General features: G+C 40.2%; 1 protein-coding gene across 4 annotated transcripts in view; it reads left to right on the top strand.

The window, feature by feature from the left end:
- The window catches only part of LOC309826793 (uncharacterized protein), a 264,733-nt gene that overhangs the window by 198,333 nt on the left and 50,021 nt on the right, over positions 1–16,379 (top strand). For 2 of the 4 annotated variants that reach the window (XM_082661169.1, XM_082661168.1), the window contains exon 3: positions 4,740–4,805. The exons of 1 other annotated variant lie outside the window; for it this stretch is intronic. In XM_082661169.1, the coding sequence (XP_082517295.1) occupies positions 4,740–4,805 (66 nt within the window). Of the gene's footprint in view, positions 1–4,739; positions 4,806–6,591; positions 7,094–16,379 lie in introns of those variants that run through there. One more of the 4 variants, XM_082661167.1, reaches the window with a different exon arrangement.

Here is a 16,379-nt window from a genome sequence, read left to right as displayed (position 1 = left end):
CCATAACAGGACTGCAGGTGGTTCCTCTCTAATAAAGATGTTTGCAGCCTTAACTCAGAGCAGTAACTCTGCAGCAGCAATCATGTATGGTACCTCCATAGGCAAATGAGGGGGGTGTTTTGGACAGAGACCTCTACTCCTCTATACACAGCCCCTAGGCTGTCTACAAATAAGCTAGATCTGAACAACTAAGGATGTGCGTTCCCAACCTCCAGGTGATGGATAAGTAAAAATCTCCTGCCCAGGTGGCACTTTCAGTAGCTGCAGAGAAATACCAAAGGGATGCGCCTATATTCCTCATCAGCCAGCCAGTTTTATTTTGTTTGATGACTTGAATTTCATTTTAATTATCTAGTTTTGGAATGTAGAAAGATGTATATATCTATATTATATATAAATAACTGTGTGTTATGTATGAATGGAAATATGTTTTTTCACTATGAGCTTTGAGAAGGTTATAGAAAGTGCACAGATTAGAGCAGATGCTGGAGACCAAGGTCACCACAGTCAGGGGCTTCGTCGTGCACCGTGAGGCCACCTACTATGACAGTGAGCCAGGCATCTGCATTAAGCACTGATAACATTGATAATAGCTAACAGTGAAAGAGCAGTGATTTTAATCAATCTTCACTGTAACTCTGTGAGGAGAGTGTTCTATTATCCCCTTTTTATAGAGTGGGAACTGAGGCATAGTTTGCTCAAGGTCCCAAAACTACTAAGTGGGGAAGGGCTATCTGTCTGCTCTCAAAATCCACATCCATTTGTGGTCACTCTGAAAAACAAAACACAAATACCTAGAAATGACAAGCAGAGGGCTAATATGTGTCGTTGAATCAGTGCTGTGGCATTTGAAGGATTGAGGTGACCAACTGGAGGGTAAGTTGACGGAGTAACCTCCTCCGTCAAAGAGATGTTACCTGAGCCCAACCTTGAAGCATAGGTAGAATTCAGAGAGGGACAGAGGTGGGGAAAAGAGTGTCTGCAGAACTGGAGGTGAAAACAGCAAACAGAGTGTAGGAAAGAGCGAGAAAATTGGCAGGCCTTTATTTGAAGGTTTGGAAGGAAGAATGAAAAGAGGATGTGTTCCTATTTGTCAAGACTGGCTCTGGACTCCACCTTAAAGGAGAAGCAAAGCTCACGTTGAATCTCAGAGGGTGGGTAGGACTTGAACTGGTAAATTTTCATGGACAGCAGTTCACCTGCATCTGAGAGTGAGCTCCTGAGTCAGTTGGTAGGAATTTGTATACTGAAACTGTTTTAATAGCAAGTAATTCTGCTTGCTGAAAAATAGTAACTAAATGTCAGGAAAGTAAAAGAAAAAAAAAAACTCGACATTTTTGTAGCTTTGGTCTCTCTTGGGTGCAGATGGACTTGTATGGAAGTGTTCTTCTTTCCTTGGGACCACAGTCCAAGTGAAAGTGTGAGTCACAGTTCTACATCTTCTTTGAGCCAGAAACATCTTTCTACACAATCAGTCATCGTCTGTTCTCACCAAAAATAAATGCTTCACATTGTCAGTTCAGACTTGGAGACTCCCATTACACAGGCTCAATTACCTTGAAGTCATTTAACTCCCATCCACGAAATGAAGATGTATATGAAGATGACATCAGAATTAATTATTTTCCAACATATGTGTCCTCTTTCTTCATGGGTTTACATGATGGATCGCTTTGGTTACATTACTGGATGTATGTGTATGTTTCCAACCAAAGGCAGTTTCTTATGTGCTTCTGGATCTTTCATCTACATCCAAATGGCCACATTGCCTTTTCCCTCTGCTCTAGATTTCTCTTCTCTTAGGAGATAAAGTATTAAGAGAGAATGGAGGACTCTGGTGAGAACTTTTGTTACACGGTAATTTTGCATTTAAGAAATCATTTCACAGAGGTGGTATCAGAAGTAATAGGACTAAGCTGCTGTTGGGACTGAGAGCAGTACCATCATGATATTGGATGTGGGGAGAGTGGACAGCAGGGGGAGGGAAAGCTGGATGGGAAATTCTAATCCCTAGGGTAAATCTTTGAGGGTTGAGTGCTTAGAGATGGGTAAGCTTTGTGACTTTACTAAGATGGAATCATGTTAAACCAGCATGTCCTCAACCTGTTGTCCTATAAAATGGACAAAACCCAGTTTATTATAGCATCGAAAGAGATTTTTCTGAGCACCTCTTCCTGTGCCAGGGAAGGGAAATATCAAGGAAAATAAGTGATGGTCCCAGGCTAGGAGATCATGGTTTACTTCTGGATGCTAGGTCCAACTTACGTAAAATTAACATATAATACATGACAATTTATAGGAAATCCTAAACAATCCCACAGGGCCCAATAGTTTTCAAATAATGTTGTATATCAGAGTCAGCTGTGGGCTTGTGAAAGGATAGATTCTCAGGCTCTACTCCTAGAAATTTTGAGTTTGGGCCTTTGAAGCTGGGTTTCTTAACAAGATCCAAGTTCACTAAAGACTATTGGTGAAGAGAAGAAGGAGGGGGTGGGGATGATCACTTTGGGCTGGGGCATAAGAGAAGCCCCCAGCACTGATCATAGAGGTGGAAGATACAAGTTCACGGAGCTGAGGTTATATCCATGGGTAGACAATCTGGGTGGAGTGAGGGATTTTAATAGGAAGTGGTGTCCATTGGGTTAATGCCAGGATGGCCTGTGGATTAGTTCCACCCTGTGAGTAGTAGGAAGAGAAGAATGGTTTAGTTCCTTCAGACCAGGACGCTGATGGGGAAAGTGATGGTCTGGAGAAGCTAGTGGAGGAGAGAGGAAAATAGGTCTTGGATCTTCCAGTGGGCACTCAGCTGGTTAAGGCCCCTCAGGAGAAAGGAGGGGGGCGGTGGGTGCCTATGTTCTTTCCCCTCCCTGTCCGCTCAGTAAAGCTGATTTCTAGCACAACACAGGGTGTACTTTAAACAAAACACTAAGATTAGCCAATCCACTTACCTCCCCCAAAGGAGCTCACTCACCCAGAGGAAGCCTGACAAATGATCACGTAAAATATTATGCTTTTAAGAAGGTCCCTTATATCTCAGAGAGTCAATAGAGTCCATTATGTCAGTTCCCATCCACTGGCTTCTTTCTCAGCTATTTATATTTCCATTTAGTTGAAGTGTAGGCAAAGCTCACCAAGGCCTAGAAAATTAGAGTTATCAGAGCCTCGTTAGTTATCTTCTCTACAACCATCTATCTTTTTCATTCCACTCACTCTGGGCCTGGCGGTTTGTCCACTTCCTTTTGAGACTTTCCAGTGTGAGATCCTGCTTTTTCCGATGTCTCCACACTCCTGATCTTTGGACGGTATCTTTTCCTCCACTGGTCTTCCTTCCTGTATTTGTTCTTTTCGGGGAGAGGTGGGGACATTGAGGAGTTGGAGAAGGGAACAGAGCTGACTGTTCTGGTTTTCCTGCACTCTCTTGTCTTACTTCTCTGTTTACATCTATTCCTTGCACACCCTTGCTGGTCTAATCTTCCTTAAACAGCACTCACAGAATCATAGGAGAGATGGGATAGGTATACACTGACACAGAGATAAACTGACAGTGCCTTGGAAGATAAAGTCAGGGAGTAAGAAGAGATTCTGGTGAGAAAGGAAGGAAAGGGAGGGGGTGCTGCAAAAGGAATGGGAAAGGCCAGTATAATCATAATTATTATTACAACAACAATTACTATGTATTAAGCAGCTAATATGTGCCAGGCAGTGTGAGCCATAAAATCACTTAATCTTCACAATGCTCCTTTGACTGTGGTTTATTTCTTCTAAAACAGGGATAAGACTCAAAGAGTTTAACCATATTTCTCAAGGTCATACTGCTAAGGATGAGTCACAGCTGGAATTCAAACTTTGTCTTTCTCTGCTACATTGTGGAGAAATAATCAGGAAATTTTTTACATCTAAACTCAATATATTTTTAAGAGAAAGTTTCCAAGATATAAATATTTTAAAATGTAGATAATTTGATAATCCATATACTTGCACATGCACAAATCCACAAATTGAGTCAAAGTATTCAGTTCAATAATATTCTTTCACTTTATCTCATAATCTCAGAAGGACCACAGGATAATTCAAGTTCAATGGCAGGAATCTCTCTACAATATACCTTATTCCACCTCTGCTTAAGTATTTTCAGAGAAAGGGGAACTCACCACCAAAAAGACAGTCTGTTCCACTGTTGGATGGCTCAGATGTTTATAAAATTATTCCTCTGTTACAGTGCTACGAGAATGAGCTCAGAGCTGTCCAACTATTTTTGTCTTCTGAAGTTACACAAAATATATCACATTGTTCTTCTGCAGTATAGCTCTCTGTGTATGTGTGTAGAATTTCTGCACAGACACATGCACACAATCACACAGGCACGTGCACACACGGAGCCTCAAAGTCTCCTCTTTTCCCGCTAAGCACCTCTAGCTCTCGCAGTTGTGACTCACTTGACAATTTCCATCTTGCTTATTGTCCTTTTGACCAACCTGGGTCATAAAATTGAGTATAGGACTCAAGATGTGGTCAGACTACACAACCTAGAGAGGACTTTTCCTTTCTATTATTGGGTACCATGCTTTTGTTGAAACAGCCTAGCTTACATTAGCATTTTGAAAGCCAGTGACACTGTTGATTCCTATCATACTTGTAGTCAACCAAGACCTATAGGCCTTCAATCTAAGTTAAGGACTTAAGAGGTATCTCTGTTAAATTTAATCTTGTTAGTTTGGCCCTTGTTCTCTTCTGGCAAGATCTTTCTAGATGGTGATTCTTGCAACAATGGCTCTCCTTCCCAGCTTTGTGTAACCTACAACTTGGTAAGAATATTTTCAATTTTTTTCATAATATGTTGTTGAGTACAACCAATAAGTTAAAAACAGTTTTATGATGTGATCTTGTTTTACTGAAATACCTATTATTTATACAAAGATGATCTGGATGAAGATATACTGAAATGTTAACAGTCCTTATCTCTGAATGATTATGTGCCTTATGGTATTTAATTTTTGGTTATTGATTTTTCTGATTTAAAAAATTGATTTTATTATTTATTAAAAAAGGACTTATTTTTAAAAGGAGTCCTTCTAACTGAAAAGACTGGTTGTTCCACATCTTTTCATTTTTGAATGTACAGTATCTTTATTATTACCTAATTGCCAGGTATGTCTTGAGTCTTCAATTTGACTCAAAGCTCCTTGAGGACAGGGCAATTGTACTTTCATTATCCCTCAAGGATCTGACACAATGCTGGATTGATTGGTTTGCCTTTAAACTAACTTGTCTTCCCTCTAGTGCTGAAGTCATGGCCTTTGTTTGACTTTATCTCTTGTTCAGATCAATGTCTTAAAACATCATGTTCCCATTATTTTATCTATGACCTACACTTAAGCAAAATTAGGCTGATTCATTTACTGGTGAATAATTATTCAGTGTGTTAACAAATCCATTTAGCCAGCTGAAAGCCCATTATTTTGATTTACCACGGCTGGCTGATAATTGTACAATGTAAACATAAATAATGGAATTATTTTGGTGAGAGACGACTATTGGTGAACACTCCAAGTAATGATTTGTTGAGACCAGCACTGTGTTAAGAATTCCTACAAATGGAGATGAAGACAGGACTCTTGCTTTCAAGGTGTTTACAGCATACTTAGTGAGGTAAGGCTTTCAAGAACAAAAGGATGTCTGAAACTCACAGAAAAGTTATTCATATAAAGTTTTCCTACATATTTGTTTTAGAAAAATATAGAAACTACAAATTTTCTATAAGATAGAAATCATGTACCATGGCCACGTAATCTTCCCCCTCCCCAGCCTTCCTTGCCCACCACCACAGTATTGTCCACTCTATGTCTAGAGGCAGACTTGGTGGACCATGGCGCTTCCATCTCCCACCATTGTCCAGGGCACCCTGATTTCCCATTTATCTGGAGTCTCTGGGAACGAAGGGCTGAGCAGATCCTTTGTCCTTCAGTAACCACACACAGATTACATGGAAAATCTGGTTGTGGAAAAGCCCTATGTGCTCACAAAGGGCAAAGACCATGAGGAGGTACTACAAAATTATACAATTTCTATGTCATCAACTTGTAACCATTTGTACTATCCAATGCTTTACTCTTAAAGTTTGGTATCCATCCTTGGGTAAGGATTTTTTTTTTTTTTTGCTATTTTCTTCTTCATTCCTATTGATCTCATTCCTGAAAAGCCTAAATTGGCCTAGAAAATGAATGACACTTTCCCTCTCTCTATTCTTCCTTCCCTTTCTCCCTCTCTCCCTTCCTCTTAGATTACTTTATCATTCTATGTAATCCTCCAAACAACAAAGAAAAGGAAGAATTATTACCTTCTCTTTAAAAGTGGAAAAATCTGAAACTTAGAAGAAATTTTCCCAAGGTTGCACAGCTAGTGAGAGGCAGAGGCAGAGTTCAAAGAGAAATCTTTCCACTCCAAAGCCAGCAACAGTCCCTTGACAAAGTAATTAATAGGTGCCCACAGGGTAGGTACTAGCCTCCATCCCTGTCTCTCTAGGACCTACTATGGGTCTTGGCACTTGGCACAGGATGACCACTGATAAATTTTCTTTGAATTGGATTTTAGTTTGGATTTTGGAACCTCGAGTTGGGCAGAGCCTCAGCAGTCATCCAGCACCTTGTTCCTGTAAGGCAGGGACCTGCCTGACAACCTGGAAGGAGTGGATCCCAGAGATGCTCCTCTTTAGTCCTCCTTGCTTCTTGCATCACCCCCACACAGCTCTTATGGACAGAGTCCTATGCTGTACAAAACACAGAGCATGCTAACTTGTCTTTTAACTAACTTTTTTTCCTTTAAGTAAATAAAATTAATGTATCTTCATTGTAGAAAATGTAAAAAACTCAGTAAAAAGAAAATTAAAAACCATAGATATTTTTTAAACAAAAATGCAATATTATGCAAACTTTTATAATCAATTCCTTCATTCAGCAATGTATTGTAAACATTTTGCAATGTTAATGACTATAGATGAACATCACCTTCAGTGACCCCATAGCTTTGCCTATTGCTGGATGGATGGCCGGATAAATTATCATTCAACAGCTAGTTCCTTTCAGATTAACATTTAGATCACAACTCTTTCAAAACTTTCAAATAAATGGTTTCTAGATGATGTCATTCATCCAGAGATTTGCTAGCAGGAGTCATTCATTTCTTAAGTTTGCTTCACTTAAGTCTAAACCATACTATACATCCACAATGGATCAAAGTTTTTGTATATGTATGGAAATATCACATTTAATTTGGTACATTGTAGCACAAGATGTATCAAATAGTTCAGAGAGTACAATGAGTTCAGATGTAAAACATTACTCAGAGTTAATTTGACTTATATATAAATTCAGTTCCAATGGAAATAGCGTATTATATATGGAAATATATTTTTATCCAAGAAAAATATTATTCAAATAGTGTTCCAATTTTATGATCAACAAGGTAGTGCTTGATTAACTGTAATGGGAAATTGTATTTGTTAATTTAATGTTTTATATTTCCTTCTTTCTACTTCTTTTGGGGAAGAAATGAGAAAATTGTTTTCCACCCATGAATAACCACCTACTTTAATTTTTGCATATCAGACAGGATACAACAAGAAAAACAAACAGAAGGCATTTAACAGAGAACTAGTTATAAAAGACCAGAGAACTAGTTATAAAAGACCTGAAGAAACAAAACCAGGAAAAGGGGGAAGAAGAAGTAACCCAGAAATTATTTACTACAGGAAGGAAATATGGCTAAAGAAGAAAAGGAAGGGATTGGTGTTTCCAGAGCACATAATGCATTGACTGCTGTACTAGTTAGTGAGGTTACCGTGTATACTGCTGTTACCATGGTAGATGGTAGCACTTGCTGATACTGGAGCCATGGGGTGGACCACCCTGTAGATGCTGACCCCATAGAGAACCTAATGGTCACTACCAGAACCACCAAAGAAGGATTGTTGACACCAAAGCTGGAATCCTTAAAGCAATGAAGCCACTACCATCCACAGTTACTGCCAGAAGCCAAAGAAGAAGAAAAAGGAGGAATAATAAATTCTCTCCACTGCTAATTTCTGATCTTCCTCCAGTGTCTCCTAACATGCAGAATCCATTAGGAATGCAGTTGGCACAGAAGTCTAAGCAGAGTATGGAAGGATGTGTATGGGAATGACAGACAATAGATAAATAACTGACACTATTATCATCTTCCTACCACTTGGTGACATGGAGGAAGCTTCATGGCAAGGCAAGAGCTCTGATTCTGAGTCAATTAGAGCCCTGGCAGTCTCACCTGGAACTCAGGTAGGAGTGTCAAGGGGAGGGATAGAAACCATGAAAAAGGGTTTTTTTCTTCCATACCCAGCCTCAGTTTCATGGGGGAAGCAGATACCCTGCCTCTTGTTCCTGCAGAGTTGGGGTCTAGGTCCTCTCTGTCACCCTGACAGTGTAAGGCATGAGAATGCTGGCAAAAGGCATAGCACTGGAGAGCTGGAGGATCTAACTCCAGCGAACATGCCAAGATCACTTCCATCTGTCCTATTTCCACCCCAACTCCACGTTCCTAAGACAGCAAGTCCAAAAGCAAGTCTCAGTAAATTTAAGAAAACTGCAGTCATATCAAGCATCTTTTCCAACCATAACACCATGAAACTAGAAATCAACGACATGAAAAAACTGCAAACACATGGAGGCTAAACAATATGCTACTAAACAACCAATGGATCACTGAAGAAATCAAAAAGGAAATAAAAAATACCTGGGGAAAAAATGAAAACACAACAATCTAAAACCAATGGAATGCAGCAAAAGAAGTCCTAAGAGGGAAGTTTATAGTGATACAAGCTTTTCTCAGGAAACAAGAAAAACCTCAAATAAACAACCTAACCTTACACCTAAAGCAAAGAACAAACAAAACCCAAAGTTAGTAGAAGGAAAGAAACCATAAAGATCAGAGCAGAAATAAATGAAACAGAGCCTAAAAAAATAGAAAAGATCAATGAAACTAAAAACTCATTCTTTGAAAAGGTAAACAAAATTGATAACCTTTAGCCAGACTCATTAAGAAAAAGAGAGGGCCCAAATCAATAAAATCAGAAACAAAAAAGAAGTTACAAGTGACACCACAGAAATACAAAGGATCATAAGAGACTACTATGAGCAACTATATACCAATAAAGTGGACAACCTAGAAGAAATGGACAAATTCTTAGAAAGGTACAATCTCCCCAGACTGAACCATGAAGAAATAGAAAATCTGAACAGACCAATTACCAGTACTGAAATTGAATCAGTTATTAAAAAACTCCCAACAAACAAAAGCCCAGGACCAGATGGCTTCACAGGTGAATTCTACCAAACATTTAGAGAAGAGTTAACATCTATCCTTCTTAAACACATTCCAAAAAATTGCAGAAGAAGGAACACCTCTGAACTCATTCTATGAGGCCACCATCACCCTGATACCAAAACCAAAGCTATCATAAAAATAATTATAGGCCAGTATCACTGATGAACATAAGTGGAAAAATACTCAACAAAATACTAGCAAACTGAATCCAACAATATTGATACATTAAAAGGATCATACACCATGATCAAGTGGGATTTATCCCACGGATGCAAGGAGTTTTTCAATATCTGCAAATTAATCAACATGATACACCACATTAACAAACTGAAGAATAAAAACCATATGATCATCTCAATAGATGCAGAAAAAGCTTTTGATAAAATTCAATATCCACTTATGATAAAAACTGTCCAGAAAGTGGGCATAGAGGGAACATACCTTAACACAATAAAGGCCATATATGACAAACCCACCACTAACATAATAGTCAGTGGTGAAAAGCTGAAAGCCTTCCCCTCTAAGTTCAAGAACAGGATAAGGATGCCCACTCTTGCAACTTTTATTCAACACAGTTTTGGGAGTCCTAGCCACAGCATTCAGAGATGAAAAAGAAATAAAAAGAATCCAAGTTGTAAAGGAGGAAGTAAAACTGTCACTGTTTGCAGGTGACATGATACTATACATAGAAAACCCTAAAGACACTACCAGGAAACTACTAGAGCTCATCAATGAATTCAGAAAAGTTGCAGGATACAAAATTAATATACAGAAATCTGTTGCATTTCTATACACTGAAAAAACTATTAGAAAGAGAAATTAATAATCCCATTAACCATCATATCAAAAAGAATAAAATACCTAGGAATAAATCTACCTAAGGAGGCAAAAGACCTGTACTCTGAAAACTACAAGATGCTGATGAAAGAAACTGAAGTTGACACAAACAGATGGAAAGATATACCATGTTCTTGGATTGAAAAAAATCAATATTGTTAAAATGACCATTCTACCCAAGTCAATCTACAGATTCAGTGCAATCCCTATTAAAATACCAATGGTGTTTTTTCCCAAGTCAATCTACAGATTCAGTGCAATCCCTATTAAAATACCAATGGTGTTTTTTCCCAGAACTAGAACAAATAATTTAAAAATTTATACAGAAACACACAAAAAACCCAAATAGCCAAAATAATCTTGAGAAAGAACAGAGGTGGAAGAATCATGCTCCCTGACTTCAGGCTATACTACAAAGCTACAGTAATCAAAACAGTATGGTACTGGCACAAAAACAGACACATAGGTTAATGGAACAGGATAGAAAGCCCAGAAATAAACCCATGCACTTATGGCCAATTAATCTATGACAAAGGAGGCAAGAATATACAACGGAGAAAAGACAATCTCTTCTATAAGTGGTGCTGGTAAAACTGGACAGTTACATGTAGCTGGTAAAACTGGACAGCTACATGTAAAAGAATAAAATTAGAACATTCTCTAACAACCATATACTAAAATAAACTCAAAATGGGTTAAAGGCCTGAATGTAAGACCAGATACTATAAAACTCCTAGAGGAAAACATACGTAGAACGCTCTGACAAATTGAAGCAATATTGTTTTGGATCTGTCTCCTAGAGTAATGGAAATAAAAGCAAAAATAAACAAATGGAACTTAATTAAATTTAAAGGATTTTGTACAGCAAAGGAAACCATAAACAAAATGATTGGACAACTTATGGAATGGAAGAAAATATTTGCGAATGATGCAACCAATAGGGCTTAATTTCCAAAATACATAAACAGCTCATATAGCTCAATATCAAAGAAAGAAGCAACCCAATCAAAAAATGGGCAGAAGACCTAAATAGACATTTCTCCAAAGAAGATGGCCAACAGGCACCTGAAAAGATGCTCAACATCAGTAATTATTACAGAACGGCAGACCAAAACTACAATGCGTTATCACCTCACCCCAGTCAGAATGGCCATTATCAAAGAGTCCGCAAGTAATAAATCCTAGAGAGGGTGTGGAGAAAAGGCAACCCTCCTACACTGTTGCTGGGAATGTAAATTGGTGCAGTCACTATGGAGAATAGTATGGCGGTTCCTTAAAAAACTTGAGGATATGGGGAGGGGGAAGGGTAAGCTGTGACACAGTGAGAGAGTGGCATGTACATATATACACTACCAAACATAAAATAGATAGCTAGTGGGAAGCAGCCGCATAGCACAAGGAGATCAACTCGGTGGTTTGTGACCACCTAGAGGGGTGGGATAGGGAGGGTGGGAGGGAGGGAGACGCAAGAGGGAAGAGATATGGGAACATATGTATATGTATAACTGATTCACTTTGTTATAAAGCAGAAACTAACACACCATTGTAAAGCAATTATACTCCAATAAAGTTGTTTAAAAACAACAACAACAAAAACCCTAAAAACAGACTTACTATATGATCCAGCAATCCCACTCCTGGGCATATATCTGGAAAAGATGAAATTTCTAATTCAAAAAGCTGCAGGCACCCTGATGTTCATAGCAGCACTATTTACAATAGCCAAGACATGGAAGCAAACTAAATGTCCATTGACAGATGAATGGATAAAGAATAAGTGGTATGTATGTATAGAATGGAATATTCCTCAGCCATAAGAAAGAATGAAATAATGCCATTTGCAGCACCATGGATGGACCTAGAGATTATCATATGAAGTCAGACGAGAAAGATAAATATGATATCACTTATATGTGGAATCTAAAAAAAGATACAAATGAACTTATTTACAAAACAGAAACAGACTTATGGTTACCAAAGTGGAAAGGGAGGGGATAAATTAGTTTGGGATTAGCAGACACAAACTACTTTATATACAACGATAAACAACAAGGTCCTACTGTATAGCACAGAGACTGTATTTAATATCTTGTAATAACCTATAATGGAAAAGAATCTGAAAAAGATATTATCTATCTATCTATCGGAATCACTTTGCTGTACACCTGAAAGGAATGCAACACTATAAAAAAAAAAATGGGGGAAGTCCAGGCCTGAGTATGGGCAAGGCATATAGCTCTTAGAGGAGGCTATGGACCCAAGACTTCCTACCCCAACTTCTGAATCTGCCTCTTCCCCCCATCCATACCCCAACCCCAGGTTTGGGATGGTCTTAAGAGCCTTCATTTAACTTCTTTGAGTGCCCCAAGGCAACCACACACAACTTCCACTATGCAGCCAACAGGGTGGAGGGGTGGGGGGAGTGGTCACTGACATTGGCCCAAGCTGAGGTGTTTGTAAACTGAGCACTGGGGAATGGCATAGAGAAGCAGAAGAGAACTATAGCTGCTTACCTAGCTCTTAAAAACTCATACATGACCTTTGAATGAATGACTGCAGAAGCTGCAGTCCATTCATTTGTTTCATTTGATGCATACTGAAGGCCAACTATGTACCGTTCCCTCTTCTAGGTCCTGGGGATACAGTGGTGAGTAATTACTGCAGAAAAGCTGTAACACAAGCAAGAATCACTCCTCCCACAAACTTTTGTGATATCCCTCCTCTCAGTACCTTCTTCATACTCTTGAACATCCTATGACGTAAAGACAATTCCATTTTACAGATAGATATAGTGAGACCTAGAGAGAATCACTGACTTCTCAAGCTTACATGGGGAGTTAAGCATTCTATTGGAATAAGAACACTGAGCGGCAGGCTCCTTAATGGATATTGCCTCCTTCCTCCTCATCCTCTCCTACTCCACATCCCCAGCTGAGTGGAGTTGTGTGGCAGAGTGTGGTCACAAGGTAGAGCCAATAATGTTGCAGCTATTGACCTGATAGCCTCAAATGAGATATCCCTGTTTGTGTAGCTTATATTCTTGGAAGTCTATGTAGAAAAGACACATCTTGCCCTCTGGGGCCACTATCTGGGGTAGCTGAGGTGAGGTCTGCAGAGAGTTCTACCTAGGACAGACTCTCCAGCTCTGTGAGTGTAGCATGATGGGCAGGGACAGGTACCCTCTTCAGCAACAAAAAAATGTTGCCTTTTTATTGGCCAAGGGCCAGTACAGAGTTCCTATTATCACTGTGATCCCCTTCCACTGGGTCCTGTGGTAACTGTCATTTAGTGGCTTCACGGTCTGTCCCAGAAAGCTCAAGCTGAAGTGTTTCCCAGGATGCAGTCAATCATCATCTGTGCCAGACTTAGAGGCCAGAGGAAGATCTTTACTTGAAAGAAAGCTCCCTCACTCTAATTCTGGCATGGGCCCAGGATCTTACGGACTTCCACCCTGTAGTAATGGTAGACTTGTCAAGGGCGGGGTCCTGGGAAAATGCTGGGGCTCGAACATGTGGAGCTCAACATTCAGGACTTTCATATGATTGCCCACTGAGGAGATGTCGAAGAAAATTGTTCTGGTTGACATACCCTTTCTCCTTAAAACATCAAAGCATATTGCCTGCGAGGGTGTTGGGGTTATTGGCTACCCTGTTGGGATGGACCCTCTGGAAGAGATCCATCATGAAGTTGGGTGGGCATCAGGTGAGTCCTGCATGACACAGCTCCTTCACTGTATACAGGTATTACATATCCAGCTCCTCCTTCAGCCAGGCCTAATCCCCACCAGCAAGTGCCACCAGGTGCCACTATGCTACAGACCAGCAGGGCCAGGTCAGTCCAGAATCCAGGGTAAGCATCAATGTGAACAACCCCCCTGGCACTGGCCTCATGCCCTCTGGGAGCCCATGCCTTTTTTTCCCACAGAGATCAGAACTGAATGAATAAGTGGATGAGTAAAGGAATGCATTAATTGTGTCCTTGCCCCCAAAATATGCCCTTGCTATGACAACTTCACTAAAGACTTTTCTATTGCGAAAACATTCTCAGCCATGCTTTTCTACTTCCTGTGATCATAATGGGATTGAATCACAAAATCCTAGAGGAATTCAGAAAAGGAAAAAAGCATTCGGTTGAGACTTTGAAAATAGATGGGACCTGAAGGAAATACTGATTTCAGATGGCAGAAAAATTAAGGGAAGTTGTTCTAGGCAAAAAGAACAAGAAGAACAAAGGCATGGAGGTAAGAGTAACTTCACATGTTAGCGTGAAGTCTAGGAAACCTGTTTGACTAAGGCACTTAGTGTTGTTGGAAACCATGAGAGAAAATGTTGATAGGAGATGTTCTTGATGGATGGAGGATCGTCAATTTTGGATTCAGGATATATCATTTACTTTTGTTATCTTTAGTGCCTCACCCAGAACCTGACACAGAATAGGCATTTAGTAAATGTTTACTGAGTGAGTAAATGAATGAGCGGGTGAATGAACACATGGATAAATGAATAGATCTGATGGGAAAGAAAGTGTTCAAGTTGAAAAAAAATGAGTCTGGAAGGATGGTGATGCTATGGACATAAATGGGAAGTTTAGGCACGGTAAGTTAGAGATAATGGTCGAATCTTCAAGTGGAAATTTCCCAAAGGAAGCAATTTGGAATTAAGAAGAGTATGGAGATTTGTGAATCATTATTACTTGAAACCATTATTGAAACCATTATTACTTGAAACCACAAGTCTGGATATGCTCTTGAGGGCAGTTAGTGTAAAAGCTGAAAAGCAGAAGACAAGGACTAAGCAGTGGGGTTTACACCTTAGGCAGTGGTAGAAAAAGAAGACAGAAGAGAAACCATGGAGTTTGGAGAACTAGGAAAGTAGTGTTAAAGGACCTCAGATAGAGAAGCTTTTTTTTTTTTTTTTTTAACGAAGGGTGGAGGGTAACTGTAAGACTATGCGGCAAAGCTCAGAGACTGAGTAGGTTGAAAGGATGGGGTCTAGTTCCTTAGACAATGAGGACAGTACAGATAGAACACAGAATCAGTGTTGGGATATGGCTGGTGCGTATTCTGCTGGCAAATCACCGGGATACAGAGAGTTGGCTGCTGGAGCCAAGGAGATTGCTCTGAGTATGAGAAGGCATCTGCAGAGCTCAAGTTTGAAGTGCTACAGATAATCGTTTGGAGCCATGGACGGCAGTTTCATTCTCAGAGAAGCTGACCAGGAGCAAAGGAATGAAGAAATGCAGAAGTAACTCATATTTGGGGTACAGATTATGAAGTAGGTCTAAGAATCTCATGCTTTAGCAGGTCTTTCAGGCTGAATTCTCTCAACTCTAAGCAGCCAAGCCAATTAAAAGAGAACTCAAGATACTAATCTAAAAAGTAAATCACTAAAAATAAATAAATAGGAAGATGGTGGAATGGAAGGACATGGAGCTCACCTCCTCCAACAAATACATCAAAAACACATCTACATGTGGAACAATTCTCACAGAATACCCACTGAATGCTGACAGAAGATCTCATACAATCGAAGCTGCAAGAAGGATCACCAGGTAACCAGGCAGGTTGAAAGAAAAAAAAAAAAGAAAGGAATCAGGATGGGACCTGTGTCCCTGGGAGGGAGCTGTGAAAGAGGAAAGGTTCCCTCACCCTGGGAACCCCCTTCACTGGCTGGGAGACCAGCTGGGACAGAGGGAGCTTCAGAGGCTCAGAGGAGAATGCAGTAGCTGGCTCACAGCAGGCAGAACAGAGAGAGACCAGCAGAGACAGTCCTGGCCACCTCGCTGCACTTCCAAGCCAGAGACGTGTGTCTGATGGTATGGAAGGTGGAGGCGGCTGGGTGCTGAAACTCAGGCTTCACAGACAGACCTGGGAGAGGACTGGGATTGGCTGTGTGGAGACAGCCTGAAAGAACTGGAGCGTGGTCTGGGCTGCAACTGGGCATGTACACAGCATGGAGCCCAGGTCTGCCATAGAAGTCCCATTGTTAATGCACACGTGAAGGGAGGGGTGGGGCCCCACCACAGCAGCCTTACTCTCAGCATGCTTACAGCAGGCGTGGCTTCACCTCTATGAGTTCTGGGAGCACGCAAGTGCCAGCAGGTGCCCACATGTGGAGGAGGGGCTGAAATCTGAGCCCTGTCCCAGTGGCTGTGTGAGTTGGGCAGATTTATGTAAGTTCAGATCTGCA

This window comes from Grampus griseus, assembly GCF_964374135.1.
Source record: "Grampus griseus genome assembly, chromosome: 8".
Classification (NCBI taxonomy): domain Eukaryota; kingdom Metazoa; phylum Chordata; class Mammalia; order Artiodactyla; family Delphinidae; genus Grampus; species Grampus griseus.
The sequence above is the reverse complement of the archived record's forward strand: the minus strand, read 5'-3'. Positions and strand labels throughout refer to the sequence as shown.